The sequence below is a fragment of the Homarus americanus genome, unplaced genomic scaffold (genome assembly GCF_018991925.1).
Source record: "Homarus americanus isolate GMGI-L3 unplaced genomic scaffold, GMGI_Hamer_2.0 scaffold50281, whole genome shotgun sequence".
Lineage (NCBI taxonomy): Eukaryota > Metazoa > Arthropoda > Malacostraca > Decapoda > Nephropidae > Homarus > Homarus americanus.
In genome coordinates, this window is record NW_024742338.1 from 704,091 (window position 1) to 721,231 (window position 17,141).

The following is a 17,141-nucleotide window of genomic DNA, read 5'->3' on the forward strand; positions in this document are numbered from 1 at the left end:
ATAAAAATTAAACTAATAAATAAGTTACAACAAAAAATACTGTATTGCCAAATCAGTAAATAAAAGCCAATGAAAGTTTAACACACATTTGCATACACTCCCTGCTTCATCATAGCAATGAAGACCAGCTGGGACGCCGATTCCCTAGCAATGCTCTCCACCCCCTACACTATGAGACTCGTCCCCTCCTCCCTCACTGAGCCGACTAACTCGTATGCAAAGAAATTTATATTCCCTTTACGTGTTTGCTCTTGATAATTATTTCCTTTACTTTATTTTTTTTTTTTTACAAAATGTATGTAGGATGGTGTGTGCGTGTAATTGAGTAAAAATAAATTAAGGAAGTTGTGTAGATCTACCCAAAAATACGAGTTGAAAAGCAACCATAATACCTCACAGCTTGGCCCCGTAGCTTGGTGGTTACAGTGATGAGTCTAACCTGGCTGCAATGCCATGACTAATCACTATTAAACACTATTATATCAGTAAACTAATAATAACAGTAAATCCAGTGAAATATGGCAGATAGTGAGGAGAGTTACAACAACAGGTACGCTCTAACTCGTAGTCTATTTTGAAAACAGTGATGGTAACGGCGCTAATCATTATATAAACCATGCATTTACCTACAATGACATAATAAGAGACATTTTATCCTCACTAGAGTGAATGAAATAATCCCACAAACAACAATTGACAACTCTGTTTCCCGCTTCGGGCACCTGTGTCCAGCACGCTGACATCTTGGTTACACGGGCCTAAGATGATCTATGCTCTGTTTTGGGAATGCTTCTGAGACCCCAGAACCTCCAAATTTTTTCCAAATCTTACGAAATCCGGATTTACTGGGTCCAATTTTTTTAGGGTTCACAGTACTTTATCTCCAACCTACATGACTCTTTACATACGCTTAACTTAGGGGTTCAAAAGATATTATGACACTGATTTTTTATACACACACACACCTACCTTTCAAAAACAGTGTCATGCCAACTTTGGAAATCTGATATATGACCCATTATGTACTGTACTGAATTTATTGACCTTGTATTCTGTTCTTATGTGCATTGTGTATGTGTGTGCCTGCATGTTGTAACCTATAGGATTTTTTTTAAGGTATTTTGTATGGCTTCCCACGTCCAATGTGTGCATGTGTGTGAAACTGTTAGATGTATACAGTGAATACAGCTCAAGGCACAAGGATATAGGTTGATGATTTAACGTATCAATAATTGTATGAAAAACTAAAGCTTTCAAAATTCCCTCTGACCTCTTGATTTGTTATAATTGACGTATGAAAGGTAGAATTCTTACAGTAAAGTTGACAAAATTTTAAAGGGTTTTCTGTCCTCTTGTATTTGATAAAATGTTGCAGGTGCTCTTTGTGACAGTAGGTCTATGCTTGTGCTTCAGTTACTTTACCTAACACAGACACCTCCCCTCACATCTATTGTCATGTATTGTTTGTTTATGCATACCATTTGCATGAATAAATGTAACCCATATTCACAAGTGTGTGTGTATCCTTGCAAAGGGAAAATTCACCCCTGGGTGGCCAGATTTTTTTTTATCCAATGCCTTTATTTTTATTTTTCCAAAAAAAATTTAAACAGTTTCTTTTTGCTGTTGCAAACTTGTCCGATTTTGTCCTGAAGTAATGGTTTACGTGTTTCTAAATGAGTTTATTCATAATCGTTGGGATGACCGTTTCTGATGAGAAAGATATTTAGCTAAATTATATAAAGATACATACATTCATCATTTCAAACACAAACACGTAGGAAGTTTATCAGAAGTATTATACATGCATTAATTGTTAAACTGGTAGCAAATTCACACATTAGAAGGATGCATATAATATATAGTACTTATTTTTACCCACAATAAGGCATACTAATACAAATTACGTATCGGTAATAATCATTATGCAAAAACAACATTTTAAAAGATCAGAATCACATTGAAATATTACACGACTGTTAGCAGAGGCGGGAAAAATAAGAATTTGTTCGCAGTCATATTTCCGCCTCACTAACCAAATAAATAAAATTAATTATAGAACAAGGATGGACGTCAGAATACAGAAGACAACAAAACACCAAACACAATTAAAAAACATGTCCAAAGAAGCATATAGTAATAACTGAAAGAAACTAATAACAGACAAAGAAGCAAATTACCACAATCTGAAACAATTCTGGCGAAAAATTAAACAACTAAAGGAAACTTTCAGTAATGAATCAAACTACATTTTAAATAGCAATCAAATCAAATTAATCGAACCGAAAGAACAAAAACCCAAATTCTGGAAATATTGGAGAAATTTTTTTCAAATAAGTCACGAAGAAAACCTGAACTTCAGTATGAACACCGAGCGACAAGTTGTAGTGGATACTCTCTCCTACAACTTCTGATTGATCACTTGCCGTCCAGTGCCGGATTTAGACCTGTGGAGGCCCGTGGGCAGCCTCTTTGTGGAGGCCCCCCTCATTATAACTACCCAAGAGGGTGGGGTGGCGAGTGAAGCGAGCCTAAACATCTGGGAGTTCAGGGGAGCGCTGTAAGCCTCCCGGGAAAATTTTGAAATTTGAACACTTCTTTGGAGAATTTTGAAGCCATATGCAGTTATATTGAGGAAATTAGAACATTGAGAATTTTTTAATTAACTGTATATTTATTGATAGTGTACAAATTCCCATGAATTTTAAAGAATGAAAATAAAAATAATCCAAATGAATAAACAAATAAATAAAATATTGTAGTATGTGGAGGCCCCTGGGCAGCTGCCCACTCCTGAATCCGGTCCTGTTGCCGTCCGCATCAGCCAACCAGCGGCGAGTTCCACAGACCGGGCCTTGCTTTCGGACTGCGTGGTGATTGGCCAGTTACCGCCTTCACCACAGCCAATTAGCAGCGCCGCTTACTCCCGATCTGTCTATCTGATCCGGCAGAATCGTATAATTACCCCCAGCCTCACCGTGAAGGTGAAGTAATTGAACCACCTCCTGCCTCAATATACACATTTCTACATAAAACATTACTAGAGGAATAAAGATGAGAGTGACCAACCAGCTCCACTAAGAACCTGGCAGGCCTCTCCATACAGTGTACCTTTAGACTAACACAACTAACACTTAACTAACACCTCAAAAAAAAAAAAAAAAAAAAAAAAATTGACTACCCTCCCAGTTACACAAGGACCTGGGCGGGCTCACTAACTCCAACAATAACAAATAATAATAATAAGCAGCATTATATAAATAAACCAATATTAATACAAAGGTCTGACGACCCAAGGGAGCAGAACAAAGACAAAACACCAATAAGAAAGATGAAGCGATCTGGTTGAGCCCAGATTCTTTCTACTCCTACTGTATTTCAGTTTCACCACTTTTCCTTCAACTCCTAATAATCTTCTTTCACCTCTTAACTAAAGACTTCGTATCGTATCGAAGGTTATTCTACTCAACGCTCTCAAACAGACAAGACCAACTCTCAACAAGCAAATCACCATACAGCAGCTCCCTAGCACTGCATTGTGTGTAAATGAGGCAGAAAGTCAGATCAGCAACCTGGGACTTTGTCACAATTTTTGTGGTGCCACATGGCAGCAGGGCCTACCATTATTTTTTTTTACTCTTATCCTCTTCACCACTGATTGAGCCGATCGGTCACGTCTTTAATGCAGTATTGTAGTCAAACATTTTTGTATAGTAAAAAGTATTTATTATTGACTTCAGAATATCTCCCAATATCAAGTGCGCATGGCTTCAAAATTGCCTCAAATTGTCCATGATATTGGTCAGATTTAAAAAAATCTTCTGGGGGGACTTACGGCGAACCCCCAACCCCACCAGCTGGACGGGCTCCCTACACTCGCCATGTTCCCCACCCACAACTTCTTGGACCCCCCCTTTGATATTCCTGGATCCGCCCCTGCTCCAGTGCTGGTCAAGTCTGGTCTTAGAGCTCTCACTCGGTGCCGCCACAACACTGGCAGGCTGCTCCATGAGTTCACAACTCTCCGAAAAAGATAACCATTCCATTCGTTTTAGGACCACCTAAGATTTCATAACTGGGATATTATATGTGTATGTATATATATATATATATATATATATATATATATATATATATATATATATATATATATATATATATATATATATATATATATATATATATTTTATTATCATTATTATTATTCTCGGGTTCTTTTGTGGGCTTCTCTTGTGAGTTTAACATGCTTCTTGAGAGCAGCACAAGGCTACACATTGCCTCCTTAGCCTTGAAAGGCTTCTGTTTGCCTCTAGCCACATGGAATTTTTCTTAAAACTTCAGTGATTTATTAATGTAAGAAAAATTGAGTGAAATCAGCTTTCAAGGTTATGTTAAGTTGGGTTGGTAAGGTTTTCACGAATTTACCCAAGAAATTAATGTAATACCCATCGAAATATACAGGAAAAATACATTTTCAACCACAAAGTCTTAAGTGGTCCTAAAACGAATATTGACCCAACCTTTGATTTTCGACAATGCAACATTATCTAAAGATCGGATCGTTATCAATATTAAATGCATTAAATAAAGCTCATAAAAACTATTGAAGTCAATATTGATAGAAGCTTTACGACTCACCTGTGAAGCTTTAGCAAATCGGAGGACAAATATGTTTCTGTTATTTTTAGTGTTGTAGAAGCAATTAATAGCTGCCGATTAATTGTGCCAACTATTTTGTATATCTAGTAGCTGCAGGAGGTGAATGCGTTGACCCATTAAAGTGAACCTTCATCCCACAGAAAAATCCTCCCTTGTTAAACCTCTTAACCGGGAGACCAGTTAAGGATCTTGCATACAAAATTTTTAAATGTAATACGGTAAAAATAAAGGATATAATTGATGAAAACAAAGTTCAGGTAAATTAATAAATCAAAACATAAGATTGAAATAAAAATTAATATTATTGTCATTGTATGTTTTTGTTTTATTATTCGTTACACATGAGGTCCCTGGTGGCAGTAGTTGAGGTGATGGCCGCGGCGTTGGTGTAGCGCCACCTGACATCGATTGTTTACCTCGTCCCGCCGCCTTCCTCTGTTCCCTACCTTTAATTTTATGTAAGTTCTTGAGGTATTTAGATAACTGACCAAGCCATGGGTCTATGTATGGCGGCCCGCAGGTGTTTGTGGTGCCTTGAGGCTGAGGTAATGGTGTGTATAGGGTTGATGGTGGCGGCGTATATAGTGTCATCCAAACCACCAGCACCACACATGATGTTCCTTTAATTACTAGGAGGAATTAAGATTACTGTTTTAATGAATGGCAGGAGTGGAGGGGGGAATTTATGAGCCAACTGTTACCTACCACCGTCAGGAGTTCTTAAAAAACCTCACCAACCTAACCAAAGGAGCCCCCACGGCCCCCCCCCCCACATATTAAACAGGGTTAATATCCGTTTTTATCCCATTAGGGTAGTAGGTTAAGTTACATTAGTTTCCCCCCTCCCCCCCCCATAGGTACAATCCCCATCACTAGTGCGTTTACAGGGACTCGTCAGGTGTGGTAGTCCTGTGTTTATTTACATTCGACAAGAAAACTAGCAATAGAAAACATACTATGGAATGAAAATAAAACAATATTAAAATAAATATCTCGATGTAATGATTTGTGGAATGTATATATGATGAACCTTTGTAAACTCACAAGTGAAGGGGACTGTGCATGTGCAGTTCCTGTATACAGTGCAGTACAGTGAAAAAAGTAAACCAAGGGGCTAAATAAAATAACCAGAATGATGCACAGGTTTTGGCAGGTATTAGGTTCTTTAGGATTTTTTTTAATCATTTGTGAAATCTGTTTAAGTGTTACATAATGCTCCCACAGTGATGTGTATCAGTCCAGCAACTGGTGTTGGTTCACCCCCATCAACACCTGCCAATCAAGTCCCTTACCGTATACAGGTACTGTACGTATAAACTGTACCCTGGATGTAGTGGTTAAGTTAGGTGGTTTTATTTATTATCAGGGTTGTCCAGGTAACATTTATATTTTTAAATACTGTACCAATACTCATTATTATTCTTTTCTATATCTTTGTATTTGTTTTGCAGTCACCATCAACAGACACCATCAAAAATGGATGAGGGTATTCTTTCACTTAGATGGAATAATCATCGCTCAACTTTTTTTCATGCTTTATCTACGCTTCATCGAAAAGTAAGTTTTCTTTAATAAAGTTACTGGTACTACATATTGTGGTTTGTTTCCTAAGTGACAAATATGAATACATAATTCTTCCTTCTGTAAATTTCTTCAGTTTCTTTTTGAAACTTTAAAAATATCCAGATAATTTGTTCAATATACCATTTAATAAGATGAAACATGAAAACGCCTATACCTGGACAACTAAATTTAACGTAGGAGAGAGAAAGATAGAGATATCCTCAGTTCTATTATGGTGTGTAACAGAATGAAAGAATATATAAAGGAGTAAATGTTCCTACCATAGGTGAGAAAAGTAGTACAGCAAGTAACAAGAAGTGAAGGAGTAACACAGAAGTAACAATACTGTAATTTGGATAGTGATAAGGTACCTGAGGTGTTGGGTGGGGTGAGATAATAGGAGAGCCAGGTAGATATGCCGGGGGGTCAGTTGTTGAAGGGGAACACCATAGCAGAACACACCTGATGTTTCACCCTACCAGCTTATTTCACCTGATGATTAATTAATTATCAATGCCTTGGGGGATTGGGTTAGGTTGGTTAATTTTCAGGTGAATCTTTAGGTGATCTCACACACGTACTGTACTGTAATGGCAGTTTAAATGAATGATTGTGAATGAAAGGAAAGTCATGTTTGCTCTTGGGTACATCGGCAGTAAAAAGCCTGCAAGAGTGAAACTGAGTTATTGATCTTATATGGAGTATATCTTGTTGGATACATTTTTAGGGCAGGAGAAGTTCACAGTTTAAAACTATTTGTGTCATTAATTTTGCATGTGTTTATCATTTTAAATTGTATGTATTATTTTTTTAAGTTCTACAGGATTTATTTTTTCTTTTCTACAGGAATTGTATAGTGATGTGACGTTAGCTTGTAATGGCAAATTTTTTCCCGTGCACAAGATGGTGCTTTCAGTTTGTAGTGAATATTTTGAGGACATGTTTAAACAGACAACGTGCAAACACCCTATTATTGTACTTAAAGACATTCTGCATGATGATCTTGAGGCTCTCCTCAACTACATGTATGCGGGAGAAGCAAACGTTGCACAAAGTGACTTAGCGAGATTAATAAAGGCTGCTGAGTGCTTAAGAATTAAGGGTTTGGCTGTGCCTGATGAAGCTCCCCAGTTAAGTGATACTAAGAGACCTCACACAGACAGTCATAGAGATGAAACTCATCATCCAAAGCGAAGAAAACACGAAGATCGATCGTTATCTCCATCAAAATCCAACCAGAGTCACGTGAGAGAAAGACGGAACTCGGAGGATGTTGAGTCGTGCAAAGACACTAACGATACAGACTCGGTTAGTGAACAACAAATGTGTCATTCTGGGAGGAGTGGCCAGAATGCAGGCATTCACCATCACCCTCCCTCAAGCCCAAATTCAAACATAGAGATAGACCTTGGAAGATCCAACAGAGAAGACAACAGTAGCACTCAAGATCTTGCAGAGGTGAGGAATTTTTATCATTTATCCTTAGATGCACAATTTATATAGTGTGTATAGCTAGAGAAGGTGTTTTTTACTGATATTATTATCACAAATAGTATATGACAGTTAACCATTCACCATCTACTACACCCGCTACATACAGTATATGACCATTCACCATCTACTGCACCCACTATCCAATGTCTGTTTCATTGTTTTGTAACCAGATATACATGCAGTCCTTCATCAGTTTGTTCTTACCAGCCTTTAACCTTATTGCAATAATTTTACAAGTTATTACATCCATTGGACAAAACTGAAGGGTATTACTCTGTACAGTATGTCATAAGATATCACTCCATATATCTGTACTGTGTTGTCAATACTGTACTGCTTATTACAGAGAAACTAAATACAATATTTTAATTAAACTTGTCATATGTTTAAAGGGTGATAAGATAATTCGGTACATTAACTAATTTTTTATATTGCGTGAAATATGAGTGATTGGCAGCAATTTTGCATTTTGTTTTAACCATTGGAAGTATATTAATAAAACTTGGTAAATTTTTGAGGGTAGTAAATTTTATTGCATGTTAGCTGGTTCTTGGATAAAATAATAAAGTGACTGATTAGGAGATACATCAAGGGTCATGTGACTACTGTTAGGCTGTTGACTTTATTCACCTGTCTTGAGTGTCGCTTCTATTGATACATAATGTACAATATGATGTCACCTTAATACAGTACTGATATCTAGTAGTTAAATGATCAGCTTCAGTGAAATTTTGCTCACTCATCAATTTAAAATTCAGAAGATAATGTTTGTACAGCAGTAACTCACACAAGGTCAGGATCACAGCTGGTAAATATTGTAGCTAAGTAATCTTTCTTTTGAGTGCAATTTGCTGCTGACACACTTATGAATCCTTGTCATGTCAAAGGGAAGTGAATTAAATTACAAATGACAGCAATTAAAGGTGATTGTAAAATAGACATGATATTATTTTTGTGGTCATTTAAACAAAGTTCTGGGCTTGGATTTATTTGCTACAGTGAATTAAACTGGTGTACTGTACTGTATATGCAAATTTAGGATGTGGAGAGTATTTCAACTTGTTTCATCCTCTCTTGTTTTCTTCTCCATTTGTTTTGCACCACACTCCAATAATATTCCTCCCTTTCCTAGAGGCTTTTGTTTCCCATTATCCTCCCCTCACAAAATTGGGAGAGGTATAAAGAGTGAATGATCATACTAGCTCATGGAAGCACAGGAGAAGTAAAGTGATATATTTTTTATACTTATTTTTATGCCCCTGCAACAAAGGCAGGGAAGTATGTAGAGTTGCACCTGGCTGTCACAGTGTTTGCCATCTTTCCAAATTTTTTAGCTGGAGATCACAAAAGATATCCATCAGTAAGCAGGGAAAGCTTCTATTGTAGACTTCTGAACGAACCCCCTGGATTTCCATATAAAGTTATCAACATGTTTGACCTTTTTGCTTAATCACACATTTTGGTCTTCAAACTTCTTGCATCTGGTACTGTACTGCTACACCCTTCATGATGTGCCAGGTTTCTCTACTTGAACATTTGTCTTTCAGGTCTTGTTAAACAGGATTAATTTTTATAACTCTTATCGTGTGCTGAGCATTTCCTTTTCCCATACAGTACTGTAGTCTCCAGTCCTTATAACCTTGCTAAATCTAACCTCCTTTAGCCTGGTCCCAGTGGGCCTGAAGTGTATTGGTTATATTTAATTGTTAAATCTTTACCTTTAAGATATATATATAGTTAGTGTTTCTAGTGTACCTTCAGGAGCAGAATACACTGCATATATTGTTATGTTTCAGCAGCTGAGGGTTATCTGAGCAATGCATTTGGGCCTGAGTTTGTGGTGATAGATGATGGCAATGGTTTCTGTTGTTGATTTTTCTTGATTTCATGGTAGGATTTTGGTGATGATAAGAGAGAGTGAGTAAGGGAAACATAATGTAACTGGTTTTCATTTGGCCAGGTGGTGTTGGAAGAAAAACCAATGATAAAAGAAGAAGTACCTGAACCAAAACACGAACACGAGGACGACATAACTCATCTCACAGACTCTGAAGCGAGTATTAACTACGACCCTCTTAACTCTGTGGACGAGAGAGGAGGTAGTGGGGGAACGAGCATGTACAACCCGCAGATGATGTCGACCCATCCACAAAATGTTTTACAAGACCTAATGGTGCAAGGTGTACCTGGAACTTCTGCAATGGCGGGAGTAAGTATTGTTACAAACCTCTGTTCAAACTACTGCTAGCCAATGAACTAAATGTAAATCAAACTCTCCACTGGTAAATCTGTTGTGCTTTTCATACTGGCATAGGAACCTGGAATTTTTGGGGGGTTTTAAAGTACGGTGCCAAGTACTGGCTAATTTTAGTGATTATGAGTTTGACCCAGCCTTATGTTTCTTCAGAAGGTAATAGAAGGTAATGGCAGTTTATAAGATCAGATTTTAATGGGTAATTGCACTAAGATTAGATTTGTAGGAGTTTTATAACCAAGGCATCAGAAATTTTATGGTGAATCTAAATGACTGTGATAACTTTAAAGCAACCATTCTGGGCTATAGTAACTTAACAGTAGACATGCTTAGAATTTCACAAATGTTGTACCGTATACTTTATCAATTATGGCATCTCAAAATTTTTTTCATCATAACTCCTTGTCTCTCATTGCTAAATAAAATCATCTGGAGTTAGCCAAATAAAAATAAATGGCATCCCTCATAGTGAAGGCATTAAACACACATACTGTAGTACTGTGCTGTGCTTCTTGGGTATTTTAAGCAGTCTTTATGGTTTCATTATTATTTGTCTTAATTTTATTCCATGAAGATTAGCTGCCATGTTTCTTTGATATAACTCAAGGCATATATACTGTACTGTATCTTGGCTATCATGAACTACTACTCTGGTGGTCATATTTTGGTAAGATCATTTATTCTACCAAAATGACAATTTGTATTAACATTCTTGCTGGTCAGTGGTGCAGGTTGGGTTGCAATAGCCTGACAGTTTTCAGGATTATCTACATGTTGACCCATTCTTACCCAATATAACATCTGCAGGCAGCTCCCAAATAATGACTCTGTTATAGGAAAAAACATTATACAGCGAGCCTCCCAATTAATGACATGTTCAACCACAGACCCATTTCTGCCCATACTGTATTTCCTGACATCAAACATGTACAGTGAGAGAAGGAAGTATATATCTTCCCAGCTTTGGCTGAAGTACAGTACTATACAATGGAACCTGATTACCCAACACAGTGAATGGTGTCACTGATGGCCTCTTTCCAAGGTTCCACAGACCTGCCAACTGTTTATGAGCTCCATACATACGTGTGTCAAATGGCTCAACCATTCTGCGATATATTTGTCAAAACCCCAAGAAGGTACTTCATTTTCTCACTATAATATTGTGATCATGAAGCTGAAAAAGAGTTGTGTCAACTCATATATACAAATTACTTGTTTTTATATTGCTCTAAACAAAATAATCAAATAATCATACTGAGTACAGTATTGTAATTTCAATAAAGATGAAAACACACTTCAGACTGAAAGTAAAGATGCCCTTATATAGGTGACATTGCATACTTACGTAGCAAGAGTTGCTTGTTTATGTATGTAATCATTTCCTTAGAAATTATCTCAACTTGTGTATAATGAGTACAAAAATGAGTTCCTAGTGCTTCACCAAGCAGACCTTTAATCAAGAAATAGTGAAGGAGAGCCATTTTAGAGGTGAAGTTAGACATTATTAAACACTGTGAGTGGTTAAGGAACATCAAGAGTATGTCATTTGAGCTTCTCAATAAATAATTCATTACCACTATATGTTTGTCTGTAATCTGTCAAAATTATTGTATGTCTGAGTAATTAGATTGTCTCGTAATTAAAAAGCTATGTTGTTAACTTATTCTTGGCAGGATGCACTGGCTGGCTGGGACCCTATGGCGGGGTTTCCCCTAGAAGGTGTGATTTCTGAAGATTCTAGATCTTCTCAGGCAATGGTGAGTGTACACTTCAAGTTTTAATTTGAGGAATCAGGAAAAGTGAACTTCAGTGTCCCCAGATACATTTAAGCTGTGCTGTGATCACATAACGTTGTGGGGGCTGGGATGGCTTCACTCCTATGTTTTATATTATTGAGGGGAGTAAGTTGCTATTTGCATGATGACTGGCTATACTTTGTATCACTGAATTGGGGCAATGTAATTGGTTCCCACAACTTCATTTTCTTTAGTACAGTATTTTAAGAATGGTCAGCTTTGTTTTAAACAAAAATTCTGGTTGTGAAGCCTCACATAGTCACACTTATCCTGGATTCTCAGAGATTTTTTTCAGCTTATTTTATGTCTTAAATTGACGTCAATAGTATCCAAGCTGGTGTCAGTCACTCATGGAAGTTTTACAGCTACAGTAGACTTGGGTTTTCTTTACTATTAATGTTTCTCCTATTTGAGCACATGTCTGCTGCAGCTCCACTTATGGTCAGTCTCACACTCACTCACTTCTACAAAAGTTGTAATATCAGGACTGGAAGTTCATGAAAATGGTACAATAGATAGAAAAAAAGAGGGAAATACTGCAGTGACGGAAGAGGGCGATTTTTTTAAGGTACAGCACAGTCAACAGCCAATTAAAGGGCACCCTTTAGTGAAATTTGAACCCTGTAATTTTCTCATACATCTATTGTTTATTTTCACCTTGATTTTCCTTTGTGTCTTCATGCGTCTCCTTGTGTGTTTCTTGTTATTTGTAGATGATGAAGTAACTTGCATTGTTTACCCTTGCGACCATAGCATACTGCATGGAAATGGATGCTTGACATAATGGGCTAGCAGTCCATGAACCCTCTTTTTGAATCTCCATTGAGGAGACAATGTGTTTTTGATATTCAACATCTTGTTATATAAACCTAACTGGTCCCACATGGATGGAGATGCAGTCCTCTTACCATATATCAGCCTCTGTGTGATATGTGACATGTGGTCTAGGTGGCTGATGTTGAGATATATATCTCATAAGTGTCCAGTGTTGGGTGAAACATTTTGGTATTGAGCCTTCACTTATGTGATAGTCAAAGCAGCATGTTTAATTTTATGGTAGAAATTTGGAGTTTTGATAATTGTATTAAGGAGGTGTGGAGATGGTTGGTTGTTAACAGCTTGAGTGCCTATGTAACATTGTGTGTGTGCATTCAGTGACTGTACCTCTACTGTATATAGAATTTACCTTTTATCTAGTTTTAAAGAGAAAATTTACAAACCCTGGTAAGGTAAAACTGCTGTAGCTATGTGGTGTAAAGGTGGTAACCCTTTGTTGTTTTATTTATGTATTGACTTGGAACAATACGACTTTCCATGGAGAGAAAAAAGTTTGTATTAGTGTTTTTGTCATTTTGTTTGTGTGTGAAACTTATTTGCCTTGTTGAATAAAGGCTATAAGTGTTTTTTGCATGTAACTGTAAATAGTAAAATTCTGAGATTCATCACTGTGTTGTATTCCATTTAGATTATTGGATATAATTATTATTGTTCGAGGTGGATTTGCTACGGGTAGGTGATGTTGAGTTGTGTGAAACAACTAAAATTTTAAAAAGTGGGAGTATTAGAGCTACAGTACCTGCAAATTTAAGAACATGAATTTGTATTTTGCAAATTATCGCAACTCCAATGTATTACTATGAGGAAATTCCAGAAAAAGTGTTTTTTCTTTTGTGACAACCATAACCCATAAAATGGGGTACCTGGAGATGTCACTTACCATGTGTTAAAACAAGTGTTAACACTGTGAATTGCAGAGCACAGCACTAGTTGTCATTCTCAAATTGTGTGGGTTGGAAAGGGTGCCACATATTCATCCACAATCAACAACACCAATTGTATTAAATACTGTACATTTGTGTATAGTACAGTACTATACAATACAGTATTGTGAATCTGTTGGAATTATGATAAATACCCTTTTAGTACATTATTCAGGTATTGGTGTTTTTGTGTTTTATATTTGATGATGATTATCTTTGTCTATCATATGATAGCGAAATTGTAATTAAACTTACTCATGTTGGGGATTAAGAATTGTGGAATTAACATTCAGAAAGGTTATGAAATGAGCAGAAGTAGCTGCTTTCTTTTGAATCTCTCTTTCAGTTTGGAATATGATGAATTATTAGATATTTCAAAACTAATTTTCAGAACTACTGGATTGTTCTGAATTATGAGAAATTCCAAATTTGGGAATTCTAGATTGTAGAGGAATTACTCTACTTCGAAGTGTCTCACCAACATAGAGTTTGTCGAGCTTCCAACTGTGAGTTTGATCAGTCTTGCACACCAAAGTGAAATATTGTTATGGAGAGAAGACATTCTTTCTAACCTCCTGGGATTGTGGCTTGTGTATCTTTCTTCCTTTTATGAAATGGGGACAAAATCTAAGACCCAAAATACTGTACATCATTTAATATTAGAACATTGTATTAAGTGCACAGAAGGGTAAAGCTCCTTGCTGATTGATTCCTTAAACTAGACAGGTGATGGTGAGAAGAATGAACCTTTAGGTGAAGTGATTAGCCTCCTTAATTTGCTTGGAGGAAAAATAGTCCTCTGATTTCTCCTATGGCTTTTGTGAAACTTGGAGAGAGAATTTTTCCTGTGGGTGAGTGGCAGGTGCATATATCTCAATCTCCTGAGTTCTCCACCTTGATGGTTGTCATATTTTCTGGTTTCAGCTTGGAATCTGTTGTCAGCATTTGTTGTTCTGCAGAATTTTGGGGTTTAGCTTTAAGGTGTATCTTTATTACTAATTGTAATGTGACTAAAGTACTGTATGTTTTAAAGAGATGGATTGCCTTAGCGAGTCCACCTCTTGAAGCATTTACAAGAGTATATTTGGATTATTCAAGTAAAGTCTGTTTTGGCATCATCAATGCTGAATTTCTCTATTTGGAATATCAGAATTTCAGTGCAACTACTTTAGTGTCTTCCTAGTGTATACAGTACAGGACAGACCCTTAGAGAAGCCTAATGCACTTTATATTCCCTCAGCGGCATTAATGGATCAGTCCTGATCCTTGTTTATTAAGTGTTTTTGTATTGTGGAGGTCATTTGGTACTTTGAACTGGTTTTCATGTTGTTGAACTCTGTAGAGTCATTATTGTAGGAGGTAAGAGGTTACCCCCGAAAGAAACATTCCTCTAGCAGAAGTGTTTCTACTGGATGTTTATATCTTTTGGTCTCCCCTTTTCTTGAGTCATCCTCATGCTCAGTTTAAAGCTTTTATTAGAAACTCGGTCTTAGCTTCATCCCCGGGGTATTATTTTCCAGGCTTAGAAACTGCAGGATGAATCTCTTCATGCTCTTGGCCTGGTAAAAGCACTTCATTTTGTCATATTGTTGACTTGTTGACATTACATGAATTATTTGATCAGTGTCTTTAATAAACAGATTTCAGAATCAATTCTTCATATCAAAGCATTGTGTCACACAAGTGTGCATTGTAGAAGTTGGCCTGTTGACCATACTCATCCTAATTTTGACACTTGGCATTAGTTGCAATTGATAGGAGGTAATTGGTTGCTGGTTGGTAAGTGGGTCACAACATCTTATTGTTTTTAGTGTAATGTATTAAACACTAAAAGAAAAATGGCCTTGAATGTACCATAATGATATGTTGCAGCACATTTAAATAATGTATAATACTGTATATAATTTTGGGCAAGGAAATTTTCCATGCTTCTATCTTCATTTTGCTGCTTCATGCTTTTAGCACTTTGAGAATCACCTTCAAGGTTTCACATGTCTTCTGGTTGTGTATCGGAGACAAGTGGGGAATTTCTGCTGTATCTTTTATGTATGTTTCTGCACTTGTGTGTTGGGGTGTTGGTATGGTAAGTGAAGCAGCTGGCATACCCTCTTACCTGAATTAAAAATGAAGGGAGTTGGTGTTGCTCAGCAAGTATGTACCGTACAGTATGAGGGAAAAGTAAAAGGGAACGAGTAAAGTACAGAGACAAGGTGAAGGGAGCTTTTAAAGTGAGAAATAACAGTATTTGAAGGATATTATAAAGATGCAGAATGTGAGATTGACCATTAAGTGGAACTGGGTTGAAAATGTTTTATAAACAGAATCATTGCTCAGAAAAACAAAAGTACTGTCCCATTATGTATCTTATACACATGCAATATCTTTACTATGCTGTGAAAAATCAAGGAAAGCGGATTAAACATAAATTAATATTCTGGCAAGTTTACTGACAGTTATTGTGGGTGGTGTAGTTCTTGGTTGTGTCTACCTGTGTTATGCACGTATTTCTCATCATGCATGAACATCCAAACGGGGATAGTGTCATGTGCCACACAAGTCTCTTCAGAAAGACTTTAGAGATCTGGCTGGTAATGAAATCATAATTAGACCTTCAAGATTTATGACCACAGGCAGTTTTAAATGACAAGACATCTGCCATCTCTGTCATATTGTACTTGGTGTTGGTTCCCATTCTCTCTACCTAGAGTAGATTATTTTCCTCTTAAAGGATTTAATGTAAGTGTTATGTATGAAACACAGTATGATGTAAATTAAAAAGTTATGTCTTTAACCTTTAAATGACGGCCATCATCGGTGGAAGTTAGGTGTAAGGACGGTGGCCATCAGCAGTGGATGTTTCATGTTCTATGCATTCCATTTTTGTGCTTGTGGGGAAGGAGTAGGGAGTCCTTAGCTGCTGCTTAAGAGTTAAGTGGGGTGAAAATTAACCTTGGCGGTGAAGCCTGTGGAAAAAGGATTGTGTGTTAGATAAAGTCTTAGTGGCCATCACTAAGATATGTTAGTTTAGCAAGATGATAGTACAGGTATCCCTTGTGATATGAACATTCTAGTTACGAAAATTCACTGCTTTTTTGAGATACAAAAGCTGCCTCCCGAAAGTTGGGAATGCTGTACAGATGCCGCAGCTACTTCACTCCTGAGCAGTTGCTCCAAGTATATAAGGGATTCATTCGTCCTAACTTGGAGTACTGCTCTCATATCTGGGGTGGCTCTTCTTCTGTCCAACTATCAGATAGGGTGGAATCAAAGGCATTTCGTCTTATTAATTCTCCTCCTTTAGTCGACAATCTCTCTTCCCTTTCTCTTCGCCGCAATGTTGCTTCACTCTCTCTCTTTTACAGGTACTTTAACAGGCAATGTTCGGTGGATTTGGCATCCTGTGCACCGCCGGCAAGGCCGTGGGTTCATAACACACGTCTTGCCCGCGGTGCCCACCGTTTCTCTGTGGATGTCGGTCACACAAGAATAACCTGTTATAGTACCTCCTTCTTTCCTCACACAGCCAAACTGTGGAATGCTCTGCTTTCTTCTGTGTTTCCATGCTCTTACAATCTGTCTCACTTTATAAAGCTGGTTTTCCGGCATCTTCGTGGT

At 37.2% G+C, this 17,141-nt stretch overlaps 1 protein-coding gene across 13 annotated transcripts in view; it reads left to right on the forward strand.

Annotated features, from left to right (window-relative positions):
- Positions 1-5,033: 5,033 nt before the first annotated feature.
- LOC121876884 (zinc finger protein 536-like) overlaps positions 5,034-17,141 on the forward strand; it is a 41,401-nt gene continuing 29,293 nt past the window's right edge. For 7 of the 13 annotated variants that reach the window (XM_042382443.1, XM_042382442.1, XM_042382438.1 and 4 more), the window contains exons 1-6: positions 5,036-5,117; positions 5,884-5,965; positions 6,111-6,216; positions 7,069-7,680; positions 9,677-9,925; positions 11,644-11,727. In XM_042382443.1, coding sequence (XP_042238377.1) covers positions 5,886-5,965; positions 6,111-6,216; positions 7,069-7,680; positions 9,677-9,925; positions 11,644-11,727 — 1,131 coding nt within the window. In that variant the 5' untranslated portion in view covers positions 5,036-5,117; positions 5,884-5,885. Of the gene's footprint in view, positions 5,118-5,883; positions 5,966-6,110; positions 6,217-7,068; positions 7,681-9,676; positions 9,926-11,643; positions 11,728-17,141 lie in introns of all 13 variants that reach the window. The other 6 variants (XM_042382436.1, XM_042382437.1, XM_042382439.1 and 3 more) reach the window with 4 other exon arrangements.